Source organism: Phyllobates terribilis, unplaced genomic scaffold (genome assembly GCF_046119375.1).
Source record: "Phyllobates terribilis strain yellow unplaced genomic scaffold, ASM4611937v1 Scaffold_1__5_contigs__length_1240528914, whole genome shotgun sequence".
Lineage (NCBI taxonomy): Eukaryota > Metazoa > Chordata > Amphibia > Anura > Dendrobatidae > Phyllobates > Phyllobates terribilis.
In genome coordinates, this window is record NW_027362761.1 from 788,119,215 (window position 1) to 788,137,291 (window position 18,077).

General features: G+C 41.9%; 1 protein-coding gene across 2 annotated transcripts in view; it reads right to left on the reverse strand.

The window, feature by feature from the left end:
* STAP1 (signal transducing adaptor family member 1) overlaps positions 1–18,077 on the reverse strand; it is a 221,731-nt gene that overhangs the window by 110,991 nt on the left and 92,663 nt on the right. For both annotated transcript variants that reach the window (XM_073637049.1, XM_073637050.1), the window contains exon 2: positions 13,216–13,284. In XM_073637049.1, coding sequence (XP_073493150.1) covers positions 13,216–13,284 — 69 coding nt within the window. The remainder of the gene's footprint in view (positions 1–13,215; positions 13,285–18,077) is intronic.

Here is an 18,077-nt window from a genome sequence, read left to right on the forward strand (position 1 = left end):
TTTTGGAAGGTGTATGTCCCATTACATTCGGCGTAGATGTAACACATCCGGCGTGACACCGCATTTCAGAAAAGGAACAGCATACCAACAGTAAAATATGGTGGTGGTAGTGTGATGGTCTGGGGTTGTTTTACTGCTTCAGGACCTGGAAAACTTTTTGTGGTAAATGGAACCATGAATTCTGCTGTCTACCAAAAAATCCTGAAGGAGAATGTCGGGCCATCTGTTCGTGACCTCAAGCTGAAGCGCACTTGGGTTATGCAGAAGGACATTGATCCAAAACTCACCAGCAAGTCCACATCTGAATGGCTTAAGAAAAACAAAATTAAGACTTTGGAGTAGCCTCAATAAAGTCTTGACCTTAACTGAGATGCTGTGACATGACTTTAAAAAGGCGGTTCATGCTCGGAAACCCTCCAATGTGACTGAATTACAACAATTTTGCAAAGATGAGTGGGCCAAAATTCCTCCAAACCGTTGTAAAAGACTCAATGCCAGTTATCGTAAACACTTGATTGCAGTTGTTGCTGCTAAGGGTGACCCAACCAGTTATTAGGTTAAAGGGGCAACCACTTTTTCACACAGGGCCCTGTAGGTTTGGATTTATTTTTCCCTTAATAATAAAGACTTTCATTTAAAAACTGTATTTTGTGGTTAGTTGTGTTATCTTTGTCTAATATTTAAATTTGTTTTGTGATCTGAAACATTTAAGTGTGACAAACATGCAAAAGAATAAGAAATCAGGAAGGAGGCAAACACTTTTACACACCACTGTATGTCAAAATAGTTGTATAATCCTTCATAATTATCACCCAGATTAGCAGTTCTCAGTAAAAGCTGCTGATGAGCTATTTCATTCTGTTGCTGGACTCATAAAATGGTCATGGCAATTCTGACATGGATTTTTAAAGTAAATTGACCAGACTGATCATGTTTAAGAGATCTATTTAATAATGTAAACATTTTGCATAGTAAAATCTGGTGATGACTGATTGATGAACTCAAAACATTAGTAATGTGTTCTACCAGTTACTCATGTGCACAACAATTTGAAATACCTTACCAGTAATGATGTGTCCTACCAGATATAGATGTGCTTCACAACTCACTGATATACAGTACATCATAATTTTTAATCTGTCCTACTAGTTTTTGATGTGTTCATACGGTTATTGCTTTTTCCTCACAATTATTGATGTTTTTTTTCCAGTTGTTGATATGCTTTACCATTTATGTACTGTATGTGTTCCACCAATTATCAACATGTTCAACAAGTTCTTGCTACCAACCACTTATTGATGTGCACTACCATTATTAATATGCCCTATCACTTATTGATGTGCTCTATTACTAATTGATGTGTCCTACCACTTATTGACGTGCCATACCACTTATTCCCATGTCCTACCACTTATGGATGTGCTCTACCACTTATTGCTGTGTCCTACAACTTATTGATGTGTACTACCACTTATTGGTGTGCTCTACCACTTATTGGTGTGCTCTACCACTTAATGATGTGCCCTACCACTAATTGATGTGTCCTACCACTGTTTGATGTGCACTACCACTTATTGATGTGCTCTACCACTTACTGATGTGCTCTACCACTTATTGATGTGCACTACCACTTATTGCTGTGTCCTACCACTTATAGATGTGCACTACCAATTATTGCTGTGTCCTACCACTTATTGATGTGCACTACCACTTATTGATGTGCCCTACCACTAATTGATGTGTCCTACCACTTAGTGATGTGCACTACCACTTACTGATGTGCTCTACCACTTATTGATGTGCACTACCACTTATTGCTGCGTCCTACCACTTATAGATGTGTACTACCAATTATTGCTGAGTCCTACCACTTATTGATGTGCACTACCACTTATTGATGTGCCCTACCACTAATTGATGTGCCCTACCACTTATTGCTGTGTCCTACCACTTATTGATGTGCTCTACCACTTATTGATGTGCACTACCACTTATTACTGTGTCCTACCAATTATAGATGTGTACTACCAATTATAGATGTGTACTACCACTTATTGATGTGCACTACCACTTATTGATGTGCCCTACCACTAATTGATGTGCCCTACCACTTATTGCTGTGTCCTACCACTTATTGATGTGACTACCACTTATTGATGTGCACTACCAATTATTGCTGTGTCCTACCACTTATTGATGTGCACTACCACTTATTGATGTGCCCTAGCAATTATTGCTGTGCCCTACCACTTATTGATGTGCACTACCACTAATTGATGTGCCCTACCACATATTGATGTGTCCTACCACTTATTGCTGTGTCCTACCACTTATTGATGTGCCCTACCACTTATTGATGTGCACTACCACTTATTGCTGTGTCCTACCACTTATAGATGTGTACTACCAATTATTGCTGTGTCCTACCACTTATTGATGTGCACTACCACTTATTGAAGTGCCCTACCACTAATTGATGTGCCCTACCACTAATTGATGTGCCCTACCACTTATTGCTGTGTCCTACCACTTATTGATGTGCCCTACCAATTATTGATGTGCCCTACCACTAATTGATGTGCCCTACCACTAATTGATGTGCCCTACCACTAATTGATGTGTCCTACCACTTATTGATGTGCTCTACCATTTATTGATGTGCCCTACCAATTATTGCTGTGCCCTACCACTTATTGATGTGCCATACCACTTACTGATGTGTCCTACCACTTATAGATGTGTCCTACCACTTATTGCTGTGTCCTACCACTTATTGATGTGCACTACCACTTATTGATGTGCCCTACCACTAATTGATGTGCCCTACCACTTATTGCTGTGTCCTACCACTTACTGATGTGCACTACCAATTATTAATGTGCACTAACACTAATTGATGTGCACTACCACTTATTTATGTGCCCTACCACTAATTGATGTGTGCTACCACTGTTTGATGTGCAGTATCACTTATTAATGTGTCCTACCACTTATTGATGTGTCCTACCACTTATTGATGTGTCCTACCACTTATTGATGTGTCCTACCACTTATTGATGTGTCCTACCACTTATTGATGTGTCCTACCACTTACTGATGTGCACTACCACTTACTGATGTGCACTACCACTTATTGATGTGCTCTACCACTTATTGATGTGTCCTACCACTTATTGATGTGTCCTACCACTTATTGATGTGTCCTACCACTTATTGATGTGTCCTACCACTTACTGATGTGCACTACCACTTACTGATGTGCACTACCACTTATTGATGTGCTCTACCACTTATTGATGTGTCCTACCACTTATTGATGTGTCCTACCACTTACTGATGTGCACTACCACTTATTGATGTGCCCTACCACTTACTGATGCGCACTACCACTTATTGATGTGCCCTACCACTTATTGATATGCACTACCACTTATTGATGTGCTCTACCACTTATTGATGTGCCCTACCACTTATTGCTGTGTCCTACCACTTATTGATGTGTCCTACCACTTATTGATGTGTCCTACCACTTATTGATGTGTCCTACCACTTACTGATGTGCACTACCACTTACTGATGTGCACTACCACTTATTGATGTGCTCTACCACTTATTGATGTGTCCTACCACTTATTGATGTGTCCTACCACTTACTGATGTGCACTACCACTTACTGATGTGCACTACCACTTATTGATGTGCTCTACCACTTATTGATGTGTCCTACCACTTATTGATGTGTCCTACCACTTACTGATGTGCACTACCACTTATTGATGTGCCCTACCACTTACTGATGCACACTACCACTTATTGATGCGCCCTACCACTTATTGATATGCACTACCACTTATTGATGTGCTCTACCACTTATTGATGTGCCCTACCACTTATTGCTGTGTCCTACCACTTATTGATGTGCCCTACCACTTATTGATGTGTCCTACCACTTATTGATGTCTCCTACCACTTACTGATGTGCACTACCACTTATTGCTGTGTCCTGCCACTTATTGCTGTGTCCTACCACTTACTGATGTGCACTAACACTTACTGATGTGCACTACCACTTATTGATGTGCTCTACCACTTATTGATGTGCCCTACCACTTACTGATGTGCACTACCACTTATTGATGTGCTCTACCACTTATTGATGTGCCCTACCACTTATTGATGTGCCCTACCACTTACTGATGCGCACTACCACTTATTGATGTGCCCTAACACTAATTGATGTGCACTACCACTTATTTTTGTGCCCTACCACTAATTGATGTGTGCTACCACTGTTTGATGTGCACTATCACTTATTGATGTGATCTATCACTTATTAATGTGCACTACCACTAATTGATGTGTCCCACCACTTATTGCTGTGCACTACCACTTATTGATGTGCTCTATCACTTATTGCTGTGTCTTACCACTTATTGATGTGCACTGCCACTTATTAATGTGTCGTACCACTTATAGATGAGTCCTATCACTTATTGATGTGTGTATCACATATTGCTATGTCCTATTACTTATTGATGTGTCCTACCACTTATTGATGTGATCTATCACTTATTAATGTGCCCTACCACTTGTTGATTATCTCTATCACTTATAGACTTGCTAAACCAGCTAAAGGGGTCTCCTTTCGGATACGTCATAAACATCAGATCGATGGGGCTTCGCCACCCTAATTAATCAGCTTTTACTATCTTCAGCAGTGGATGGATGTAAACAATGTATGGTGCAGAAGAACTATTTCTCCGCCACACTGTTTAGTGGCTGCAGTCAAGTGCTGCAGATCAGCTACTATTGTTTAATTAGGAACTTGTAATCCAGGACAAAACTACAAATGAAGGGGACACTATGATCTCATAAAAAGTTTTTTACTACTTTGACCTCATCAGTGTTATAGTATCATTGTGGTAGAATGTTTGTTCAGTGTAAATGTCATTTGACTTATAAACCTTTGTCAGATAAGTTACAGCGACATAGGTTTGTTGTCACTGTTTTAACTTAAAATTATTGGCTTGTATCTGCCGCACCACTTGATACTTTGTGCCTTTTTTTCTGTTGTTGAGACTTTAATATCGCTGATTGTAATTCCATGTTTTTAGTCCCCTTTTATTCTCCCATCTTTCTTTTCCCTCCCCTCCCGCTTATGCTTTTCTCTTTTTTTTTAAGGTTGCACACCTGAGGTTTCAACATACAGTTGGACTTTGACAGTGAACAATGTCCAACAAATACGGTTAATTATTTTAGGTATTTTCCTCGATTGTTCTTGTTTTATTATGTGCTGTCATTTCATTCCGTTCAGCAAAGTAATTTCTAAAAAGAAGTTTAAAGCTAAACAAAAAAAAAGTAACGAAAAACCCCTAAAATCCGACATCCATTCAATAATACATAAAAATTGAAAAATAAAACGGCATTTTTTATAGCACAATGTACATTTTTTTAAGACTAGAAGACAGAGAAGAGGGAGCCAATTAGGAAATTGCTTGGGTTATAAAGCAAAGTTATGGTAGCAAATATATGGAAGCTTGTTGATTTTAGTTTACTTCCTGGTAGTTCTTTAATAGTACAAGTGAGTACAGTATGTTTCTGTGCCAATAATTTGGCACCCAGACCCAACAATGACTATTTATAGCAGAGTAAAGGTTTTTAAACTGCTAATCCAATAAAATCTCTATTTCTAATCATGTTCATCAAAAATGTTGCACTAGGAAAAAGTAAAATAACTTTTTCTAGAACATTTAACAAATTTCCCCGTTGCAATATAAAAGAAAATGTGACACTTTGCTGATATGTGACATAACAGGTCTATTAGGTCAACACGCCGTGTCGTCTGAGCACCCATTCACACACTGCTTCTGGTAACGAGAACCAGCAGAATTCTGCATTTACGTTTTTGATTGAACAATTAATAAAAATCATATTATCAGACAAAACTCCAGCATAAAATGTTGTTCCAGAGCAGGGTTTCCCTTTAAATCAGAATACTTGGAAGCACATAGGTATTCTCTGAAAAGTTTGAAGCCCACAGCTGGCAATGTCCTACTGACAACCTATTCCCATTGTTGTATTAAAGAATAACTTATCATATTTCGCAACATAAACTGCATACATTATAAAATAGATCTTAGATCTGATGAAGCTGGGGTACTTACTCTGAAAATCCATATCTGAATAGCTGTATAATCATGAAATAAAAGCGAGCATTTTATGAGTCCAGCTAGAGATAATATTAGGCTGGGAATCTCATATTAATGATGTCTGCAGTTTGTAGTATGAATTCTGGTGATAGATCCACTTTAAAGTCTACCTCCAATTACACAGAGAAATGATTATAGTGCCGGAGTGTGCACAATAACCATTTTTATAAATCACTAGGTTTTACAGTGTATAATTGAAACATCCCATAAAACCAATTAAAAATTGTTTGTACGCGTTATCTAAATTTAGGCTTTGCAATTTTTTAGTTGCTTCCCCCTTATATGCTCCTCAACACTGAATAAGCAACACCAAAAAGGAAAAGTTGTGGAATTATGGAAATCACAGGATCGATAGACATGTTAATGATATGCAACATGCGATCTGGCACTGTTGTGTTGGACAACCTTGGGAGACTTTGGAGAAATGGCCATACAACTGATTCAATGACCAAAACAATGTAACGCCAAGCTGTTAGTGTACCTGGAATGTATATTAGAGGCGTCAGGCTACAGTACAATATGCCACCCCACATCATAATCCCAGGAGTAGGACTGGTGTGACATTCTCTCATACCATTGCCCACTTGGTCTTCAGACCAATCTCCGAATATCGAATACGTCCATACAAAAGAGGGACAATTCGAGTCTCTGTTGATCTGGAGACCATATGGGCAATGTGTAAGGTGTGTAAGTGTGTCTATTTCAGCACAAGGCAATTATACTCGATACTGAATAAATTAAAGAGGTTTCAATATTCTGTTTCCATATTGACATCATCTGAATATCATTCACATGTCTATCGGTCCTGCGATTTCTAGAATTCCACAACTTTTCCTTCTTGGTGTTGCAATTTATCATGGTGAAACGTCTGATGCAGCAGTGGGAGCCAACTAATCCATTTATTAAAGCATGAATTCAGTCCACAGAAACGTGATACATTCCATAGCATTGGACCCGGGCATCAAAAAGATGCAAAGACTAATCCTTTCCAAAGTAAAATTGTATTGTTGTCAACTAACAGTGTCAACTAACAAGATCACCATCCCCTTCTATTTCTGTGATCACTGCAGGGCAGGAAGAGAAAAGTGAACATAGATGGACTGTGACATGCTAGACACATTCAGGTGGACAGATTTGTAACCTCTGCATCAGATAACAGAATATATGTATTAGGAACATATATCAATTAGGCCACATTCACACGTTTAATATTTGTTCCACTCCTGGATCTGGCTTACAAATACTGATGTAAAATACTGACCAAATACTGAACGTGTGAACGTTGCCTTAAAGTGGTTCTCATTGACAGTTATGAAATTCGGCAGCTGGTGTAATATGGAGAGTCCTAACAGTGTGTAATATACACACAGTTAGGATTCACTCCTTTTAACAGTTCCAATGGTTCTCACATGACCCCTTACTTGTGATTTGCAAACCACTTTCAGTGTTGCAAATCACAAGAGAAGAATAAGAGAATAAGAGAAAGTGTTCGGCACGAGAGCAGATGTATGCAAATCACAGATGAGCGATCACGTGATATGATGACACAGCATTTATTCTTAATTATGCCAGATTTATTTTCCAGTAGATCAAGAGATATAAGCCATTGTTCATTTGAGCCTGAACAATGACTCTTGAATTGATGTTTGTTGAATTGTTGAAGGGCTGCTGTTTACCTTTTATATAAGCTCCTACAGTTTATTGTTCTGCTATCCTTGGGGGAAAAATTGTATCAGTGTATGGAAAGCTTGTTGTTCCACAAACATTAAAAGACAAATTATGAAGCCTCGAACAATGAGAGATGAGCTCCTGCCACCTTCCCCCAATCCTGTGGAAAAATGCCTGAATAAGAGCTTTGAACTATAAAAGGGTGATCTGCCTCTGTTTCCAGAGTGAGACTTTACAGAACTGCAAAAGGCACCATGGCACCAACCGGAGGAATACAGATTTGATCCACTGCCCACCACTGAGCCCATGGAGAAGTTTGGAGCATCCAAGTTGGAACAATCAGGTCACCTGGCCACATACTTCAATGAACTGTCAGCTTCCTAAATTAGCTGCTACCTCCTCTCTGTGGGTGCCCTCCATAAGCGGGGTGGCACTGGTTGGGGTAGTTGGCCCTGGAAGCCGCAAAGTCGCAGCTGCTCTAATCCCAGGAAGCCAGAGGAAGGGTGAGACTCTGTAATTTTCACCAACTTATGTATTTGCTGGGACAGTACAATAATGTTATTGACTGTTGTTGATCCAATAAATTATTAACGTAGTGTGTTACCCTCACCCTGTGTTGTCTGAGTAGTATTCTGCCCACGGGGAAGTAGTACGGGTGTTCAGTGGGATGAGTTCTGGTCCATGCAGTCTTTCTAAAGTCAGCCAAATCAGCGGACGAGAGCACCCACTGACCCTTGCGTCTCCACACATGACAACCACTAGAACTGTTAAAAGGAAGGGAATCCTAACTGTGTTTATATTATACACCCATTTTAAACCAGCTGAGTAATTTTATAACTAACCCAGAAAACTGTTTTACCTACTAATGAATATAGACTATAAGGGCTACTAATGTTCCCCTTTATGGGACTCTGTCAGCACAGAATGACTGTTCAAACCAAGTTCCAGCTTTTGGTGCTTCATGGTGGGGCCAATCTTTGAGGCTATGTGCCCACGATGCAGAAATGCTCCGGATTTATCCTGAGCGTTTCTGCATCTCCCTGGCAGAAAAAACGCATGCGGATTTTACATGCGTTTTTCCTGCCAGGGACAAGCGGAAGTGAAGCGTTTTTGCATGCATTTCCGCATGCGGGTTGTCAAGCGCTTTCCAAGCGATTTTAGCATCACTTGGAAAGTGCTTGACACCTTGGTCATACTATATAAATCCATGCATTCGGCATGGATTTATATAGTGTGACCGTAAAAGCATGGTAAAAAATAAAAAATAATTTACCTTCTGATGGCCCCAGGGGGGCTTTATCCGATGCGTCTTGGCTTGCCAGCAGCTCGCGGTGGCCTAAAAGGACCTGCATTGACGTCATTTAGTCATGTGACGGGTCACGCGACTGCCGTCATCAGCGGTCGCGTGACCCGTCACATGACTAAATGACGTCATGGCAGGTCCTTTTTAAACCATCGCGAGCTGCCGGCAAGCCAGGAAGCTCCAACAACTGAAAACTAAAAAAGTTATAGCTCTCAGAATAAAGCGATGCAAAAACAATTATTTTTCTGTAAAATAGTTTTTATTGTGTAAAAGCGCCAAAATATAAAAAAAAATATATAAATGCGGTACCGCTGTAAACGTACTGACCCAAAGAATAGAGCTACCTTATCAATTTTACCACACGCAGAACGACATAAAAAAAAAAAAAAAAAAATTCCTGAATTGTTGGCTTTTGTTTATTCTGCCTCTCAGAAATCGGAATAGAAAGTGATCAAAAAATGTCATTTGCCCAAAAATGATACCAATAAAAACGTTAACTTGTCCCGCAAAAAAACAAGCCGTCACATGACTCTGTCGGCCGAAATATGGAAAAATTATAGCTCTCAAAATATGGCGATGCAAAATCTAGTCTTTGCAAAAAAATGCGTCTTTTAGTGTGTGACAGCTGTCAATAATAAAAACCCGATATGAATCTGGCATCGCTGTAATTGCACCGACCTGAAGAATAAAGACGTCTAATCACTTATACTGCACGAGGAACGGCGTAAAAAATAAACTTTAAGGTTAGGGTTGTGCTAGGGTTGTTCTAGGCTTTGGTTAACGTTGGGCTAGGGTTAGGGATAGGCTAGGGTTAGGCTAAGGTTAGGGATAGGCTAGGGTTAGAGTTGGGCAAGGGTTGGGCTTGGGTTAGGGTTGGGGTTGGGATATTTTCAGAAATAAAGAAAAAAAACAAAGGCTGCTGATATGACGACTAGTGAGCGCAAGTGCTCGCTACTTGAGTTTGCATCAGGTGCTTGGATATGCACCGAGTATGGCGGGTGCTCGAGTGACATGCTCGAGTCTCTGCCCCAAATGTTTTGCAGCTGCTATACAGCCAAAAAAACCTTGCGGGGATTGACTGCCATGCACGAGCGATTCCCGCATGTTTTTTTTGGGGTATCTAATTAAAAAAACATGCGGGGCAGGGACTCGAGCATGTCACTTGAGCACCCGCGATACTTGGTGCATACCCTAGTACCTGATGCAAACTCAAATAGCGAGCACTTGCACTCAGGACTAATGACAACTTATTCAATATGATGACCTAATGTTATCAAATTCTGTGTCGTACCTCTGGGTTCAAAATGTTCACTATACCCCTTGATAAAATCCTGGAGGCGTGTAGTTTCCAAAATGGAGTCACTGGGGGCTGGTGATTTCCCCTATTTAGGCACATCAGGGACTCCCCAAACGCAACATGGTGTCTCCTGTTACCCTTGTAAAAATGCAAAAATGGGGGCTGAAAAACATTTTTGTTGAAAAAATGTGAAAATGTTATTTTTACGGTTCAATGTTATAAACTTCTGTGAAGCACCTGGGGGTTCAGGGTGCTCACCACAATCTAGATAAGTTCCCTAAGGGGTCTAGTTTCCAAAATGGTGTCACTTGTGGGGGGTTTCATTGTTTAGGCACATCAGGGGCACATCCGCTAATTATTCAAGCAAATTTTACATTCAAAAAGTCAAATGGCGCTCCTTCCCTTCTGAGCCCGGCTGTGCACCCAAACAGTAGTTTTCCCCCACATATGGGGTATCGGCTTACTCAGGAGAAATTGCATAACAAATTGCATGGTGCAATTTCTCCTTTTACCCTTATGAAAATGCAAAATTGGGGGCTGAAAAACATTTTTGTTGGAAAATGAGAAAATTTTATTTTTACGGCTCAATGTTATAAACTTCTGTGAAGCACCTGGGGGTTCAAAGTGCTCACCACACATCTAGATAAGTTCCCTGGAGGGTCTAGTTTCCAAAATAGTGTCAATTTTGGGGGGTTTCCACTGTTTAGGCACATCAGGGGCTCCCCAAACGCAACATGGTGTCCGCTAATTATTCAAGCAAATTTTACATTCAAAAAGTCAAATGGCGCTCCTTCCTTTCCGAACCCTGCTGTGCGCCCAAACAGTGGTTTTTCCTCACATATTGGGTATCTGCGTGCTCAGGGGAAATTGCACAACAAATTTTGGGGTCCATTTTTTCCTATTACCCCTGCGAAAATAAAAAAAATTGGGTCTAAAGTAACATTTTTGTGAAAAAAGTTAAATGTTCATTTTTTTCTTCCACATTCCAAAAATTCCTGTCAAGCACCTGAAGGGTTAATAAACTTCTTGAATGTGGTTTTGAGCACCTTGAGGGGTGCAGTTTTTAAAATGGTGTCACTTTTGGGTATGTTCTGTCATAAAGACCCCTCAAAGTCACGTCAAATGTGATGTGGTCTCTAAAAAAATGGTTTTGTAAATTTTATTGTTAAAATGAAAAATCGCTGGTCAACTTTTAACCCTTATAGCTCCCTACTAAAAAAAAATGTTGGTTTCAAAATTGTGCTGATATAAAGTAGACATGTGGGAAATGTTATTTATTAACTATTTTGTGTGACATATCTCTTTGATTTAAGGGCATAAAAATTAAAATTTTGAAAATTGCTAAATTTTTGCCAAATTTCTGATTTTTTCACAAATAAACACAAGTGATATCGAAGAACTTTTACCACTCTCATGAAGTACAATATGTCACGAAAAAAAAAAAAATCTCAGAATCAGTGGGATCCGGTGAAGCGTTCCAGAGTAATTACCTCATAAAGTGACAGTGGTCAGAATTGTAAAAATTGGCCTGGTCATTAACGTGCAAACCACCCTCAGGGGTAAAGGGGTTAAAAAACTCTAGATCACCAGGAACAATATAAGTCACTAAGCTCTGCTTGTATGTTGGCACTAATAACTGGTAGACAAATCCTGGATATTCCATTTTCTGATGTATGAATGTAGATTCTCCATGAATCTTTACTTTCATAGGATCATTGAAAGAAGCTTGTTGTGGGCCAAACATACGCGTCTGATCTATTTAATGCTTTCTGTGCTCTCGGAGTCTCTGTGACTGTTCTGAGAAAAGTATAATGAATATTGTGGTAAGTACAATATGTCCCAATGTTATTTTGTTGGGGCAGCACGGTGGCTTTTCAGCACTGAGGTGCCCATATCTTATCCCACCAAGAACAACATCTGAAGGGGGATTATATGTTCTCCATGTGCTTGCATTGGTTTCCTCCAGGTACTCCAAAATATACTGGTAGGAATTTAATGTGTGAGCCCCAATGGTGATAGTGATGACAATGTCTGTAAAGTGTCCTGAAATATGTACTATTGTGTGCAAAATGTGTTTCCCATGAACCCACTCCCAAGACTCCAGCGGCCATGGCACTTGATCAACACCCCAAGCTCATTTGGCACTAATGGGGTAAAACAGGGAAGAGTCCTCTCAGTTTGTCTAATAATTGAAATCACATTTGAAGAATTGAATAAGTGGGATCCCAATTAGCTTTAATTGCGGTCATTACAATGTGATGTCAATTGTATATTGAGATCATATTTTGTTCTCATAAAAATAGTTTAAAATTGCCACAATTGTGACAAGCCGTGACAATAACTTCACTTTTTATCAATTTAAACAGATGGACACCACCACAAAAAAATGCATAAATTAAGTCTATTTGAACTCCATTTTGTCTTATAAATAATGGCTTAATAAGGGGCACACCTGAATCCCATTTCCAGGGATTCGGATTCGGATCGGTGCCCTGGATGGAAGCCATCAAATCACTGCTGAATGCAAAATGTACTTGGCCTAAGATGTTGTAGATCTACATAAAAAGTTGGTACACCACAAGAACACATTTTGTCCAGCTACATTGTTAAGTTATAACCCTTAGCAGCCTTTTTATTACACAATTACGCATGTTAGTAAATCTATTATTGCAAATAAAATTAGTAAAATGTATCTGTTTCCGTCATCAGTTTTTCAAACACAGACACACATGGTATACCTTTTCTTGCTTTTTATCAGTGTAAAGAAATAGTTTTGTTCCTCGCAGTTCAGTCCAGTACTTGACTTCCTAGAAAGCAAAAATATTTTTCTAATTATATTGAAGAATAAAAATGATACAAGGGTACACAGTATATTCCATAACAGAGAATTAATTATTTTGAGAGTACTAATTAGTACACATACTGGAAACAAAGGAGCAGATTTATCAATGTAATTGTATGATTTTTTTTAGTAAATATAAAAAATATTGGGTGTTGGCTAAACCTATTTTTATTAAGTCAGTAGGCCATTCTTGTGCTTGAAATGGTGAGCAGGGTTTCAAAGTTGCACCAGTGCATTATCTATAGGTTTTTGGTAGATTTCTTCCTACAAGATGTACACTCTCTTGATGTCTGATGTGCATTACCCTTGGAGAAAGACTGGGGCACCTTATGTACGGGAACCAGTAAGAATAAACCTTCTCCATTGTATATATGAGTACGGTTTTGCAGGAGTCTTTGTCACAGATTTTTTTCACTTTCACTGGAAAGAGTAGTGCAGCATGTTACACCTTTTTTTTCCAGTAAAATGACATGACATAAACCTGATGGACCCCACTTTAGCTAATTGGGTATGTCTGTAATGTTTGTGTCCATCGTTTCGCGGACTCATCCACTGTATCAATTCTGGTTTTCTGTTTTTGGAACGGAAAAACAAAATTCAAAATTCAGATGAGAACTTAGGCTTAGGGCTCGTTCAGATGAGTGTATTATATGGACGTGTCCAGTCGAATTAAAATCGGACAGTATACGGACCAATGTTATTCAATAGGGCTGTTCAGACAATTTTTTCACACGGACTGAGTGTCCATGTAAAAAAAAATTCAGAGCATGCATTATTGTTTTCCTTATTTCAGATGAGATTTTCTTATTCAAATCTACACCTATGGAAAAATAAATTGGATCCCATACAGAACCATAGCAGCTTGAAAAAATATCAGGTTTTTTTTTTTGCATACAAGTAAAACTGATGAAACTCTTATAAAATTGACACTCTGCCCAAACACCTATGAAAATCTGATCTAAAACTCTGATGAAAATTGGACTGTTTTTTCGCATGACATGTCTGAATGAGCTGTAAAAGTCAACCTTTGGAATGAAAAGCATAGGACTGGTTTTGGAGGAGCCATATGCTATATAGTAAAAATAGGTATTTTTCCTAAAGCTATTTTTTGTACAATTGCAGTAAAAAAGGCACATAGCCATATTATTGATTCTGGTTAGTAGGCCTGGCACAACGTTATAATTGTGACGCAACGTAAGAGGTCTCAATGCTGATGAGAAGGCTTGCCAATGAGAAAAGGCTGACGTGTAGGAGGAGGATCACAGCGTCAGTGGTCATGGACTACCCTAGTGGCCACTAAACCAGAGTTCTGAGAATCTTTTGCTCAACTGTACTTGTGATGTAAGAGTCCATAGAGAACCTATAATTTGCTGTGACTGCATATCAAACCCTTGCTGTTTTTGATTTCATACTGAAGACAACAGAGATTTTTGTATCTATAGCTTGATGTTGTAATATTGAGATATTCCCTCCTAAAAGCAATTATTAGTGCAATTGTATTATTATTATGCTTTTTATATAGCGCCGTGATATTCCGCAGTGCTTTACAGACGTCATCATCGTTCCCATTGGGGCTAATAATCCAAATTCCCTATCAGTAGGTATTTGTAGTGTGGGAGGAAACCCACGCAAACAAGGGAGAACAGATGTTGAGCTGGACCGCAGAGTGAAAGTAAAAGGCCAACAAGTGCTAAGCATCTCTGGGAACTCCTTCAAGATTGTTGGAAGACCATTTCCGGTGACTACCTCTTGAAGCTCATCAAGAGAATGCCAAGAGTGTGTAAAGCAGTTGTGGCACCCCAGGGGTCTGGTTTTCCACAGTAATGTAATGTTATGTCTGAGAGCAGGTGGGAGGTCCTTTGGTCAGGGATCCTGTGCATGCCACACCTCCTGCCCAGTCTTGGGAGGGGAAGAACTTCCCCTGTATAAACCCGGGGCTGAGGCAGGGTGAGTCAGACAAGGAGAGTGGAGAAGAGAAGCAGCATAGGAAACAGCAGAGTTACAAGGAGTCAGGGGCTGGCAGCTGCAGAGTTCGCCCTGACTAAGAAGATTCTTTACCGGACCCGGAGTCCGAGGCTGTGGGGACTAACTCCTACCCAGCAGCAGAATCCGTCAGGCAGGGGATTTCAGGTCCTCTGGCCCAGAAGCCCGAAGGCACGGTCACACGCGTGGGACCAGCACCGCCATCGTGGAGCGGAAGCCATTAGAAGGCCCCGAGTCACCGGCCATACGGGTGAGCACCACACGGTACACTCAGGGACGTGGGCTACTTACATCAGCTTCTAGCAAGGTAGCCAGAAGAGTACAGTCAGTTTGGGAGGCCTACAACTACGCCTGGCCAGGGGAGATCCCATCTGCTCAAAGACTGACCAGGCCCCGTTTGCTAGCAAGTACTCCGGGAGGGTCTGTCGTTGTTACCAGTAAAGACCCTGAACTACACCGTACCGTCTCTGAGTGGTTCCTGCTACCCCCATCATCCACGTCGGCTGCCCTGAGGCCATACCCCTCCCGTTGGGGGTTATACTATCACGCTGCACAATCCTACCACCGGCCTCAGCGGTCTGCCCTGCAGCAGCAGCTTCCTGGCTGCACTCAACGGGTGGCGTAGTCATCAACTATTTACTACTAATAGACTGCCGTCTAGTTTGACTCCCTGGGCACGGACCGGGTCACCGCCACGAGATTACAACCCTCCACGGATCCGGCTCCGGGTAAGCTCCCGCGTGCGCACCGCAGCGCGACACAGGCCCAGGGGCGCGTCAACTTTGGCGTACGGTGGTAGGATTGTGCAGCGTGCAGCGTGATAGTATAACCCCCAACGGGAGGGGTATGGCCTCAGGGCAGCCGACGTGGATGATGGGGGTAGCAGGAACCACTCAGAGACGGTACGGTGTAGTTCAGGGTCTTTACTGGTAACAACGACAGACCCTCCCGGAGTACTTGCTAGCAAACGGGGCCTGGTCAGTCTTTGAGCAGATGGGATCTCCCCTGGCCAGGCGTAGTTGTAGGCCTCCCAAACTGACTGTACTCTTCTGGCTACCTTGCTAGAAGCTGATGTAAGTAGCCCACGTCCCTGAGTGTACCGTGTGGTGCTCACCCGTATGGCCGGTGACTCGGGGCCTTCTAATGGCTTCCGCTCCACGATGGCGGTGCTGGTCCCACGCGTGTGACCGTGCCTTCGGGCTTCTGGGCCAGAGGACCTGAAATCCCCTGCCTGACGGATTCTGCTGCTGGGTAGGAGTTAGTCCCCACAGCCTCGGACTCCGGGTCCGGTAAAGAATCTTCTTAGTCAGGGCGAACTCTGCAGCTGCCAGCCCCTGACTCCTTGTAACTCTGCTGTTTCCTATGCTGCTTCTCTTCTCCACTCTCCTTGTCTGACTCACCCTGCCTCAGCCCCGGGTTTATACAGGGGAAGTTCTTCCCCTCCCAAGACTGGGCAGGAGGTGTGGCATGCACAGGATCCCTGACCAAAGGACCTCCCACCTGCTCTCAGACATAACATTACATTACTGTGGAAAACCAGACCCCTGGGGTGCCACATTCCCCCCTAGTGAAATTTAGTACTCCGGGACTAAACACATTTAGAAAATCATAACAAGGCAAAAACATTAATAATACAATAAGAAAACATATAAAGATGGTTACGGCGTGTCCGCAACCGAGTGCAGTCTCTGAAGAAAGCAAGGTGTCCATTTCACCAACACAGGGAGACGTAACCAGGTAGGGGTCTGTCCTACCCCGAGTCCTTAACAGTCTCTAGTCCATCCTGGGTTACGCTCCAACTATGTACAAGGATTCCCGGTAAATCCACCAAGGATCCCTAAAAATAACTAGAAACACAAAATTATATACAAGCAACAAGACACAGAAAAACATAAATAAAACAATTTACACACTTCAAATTCTCCAGCGTGCGGGTAACTGGCCTCTAGTGGCCCGAGTGGACCTACGGAGCTGACTGTCTGGCCCTGAACTACAGGGTGTAGGAACTGTCAAGGGTAAACTGGGCAGCTGTCTACCGGCTCTTTGTCTCACTAGGGGTACGGCAGGCTCACTATAAGCAGAGGGTTGATTCTCCTGTTCTGCTTGTGTGGAGTCTTCTGCCTCCTGGACCGGCTGTTCTTCCAGCTCTACCCGTTGCTCCGTAGGTTCTTGGGATGATGGTTGGAGGAAGGTGAGTACGGGTACCACAACTGCACCATTGACTTGAGTCCAAGACCGAGGGAAGTCCCCGAGCACGGTACTAACCATATCTTCCCTTTCTCCCACGGGTCGATGGTCTTCTTGTTCCTCTTCAGGGTTCCTCAGTTGTTCGGGACACTTCTTCAGGTGGTCCCGGGATACAATGGCTGTGGTTTCCCCTCCGTCTTTACTGATGGTACAGACCTTCGGGTTCTCGTGGCTTGAGGGCAGTACGGTGTACGGGTCCTTCTCCCACTGGTCATCCAACTTGTGGAGCCGTCTTTTCCTCTTCAAGACCTGCTCTCCGGGTACCAGGGGAACAGCGGGAGCATACTGGTTGTAAGTCTTCTCTTGTCTTTCCCTAGCCTGACAGAGACTTCGCTCCACGCTCTCCTGTACTCTCCGGTACTGCTGCTGCCTCTCTGTGTCCCAGTCTGTTTCTGGTGAAGTGTCCTCAGGTGTCAGGACTCCCATTTCCAGGTCAACAGGTAACTTACCAGGTCTCGCCCTCATTAGGTAAGCCGGGGTACAGTTGGTGGAACCTACCGGGATGTGGTTGTATAGGTCCACCAGATC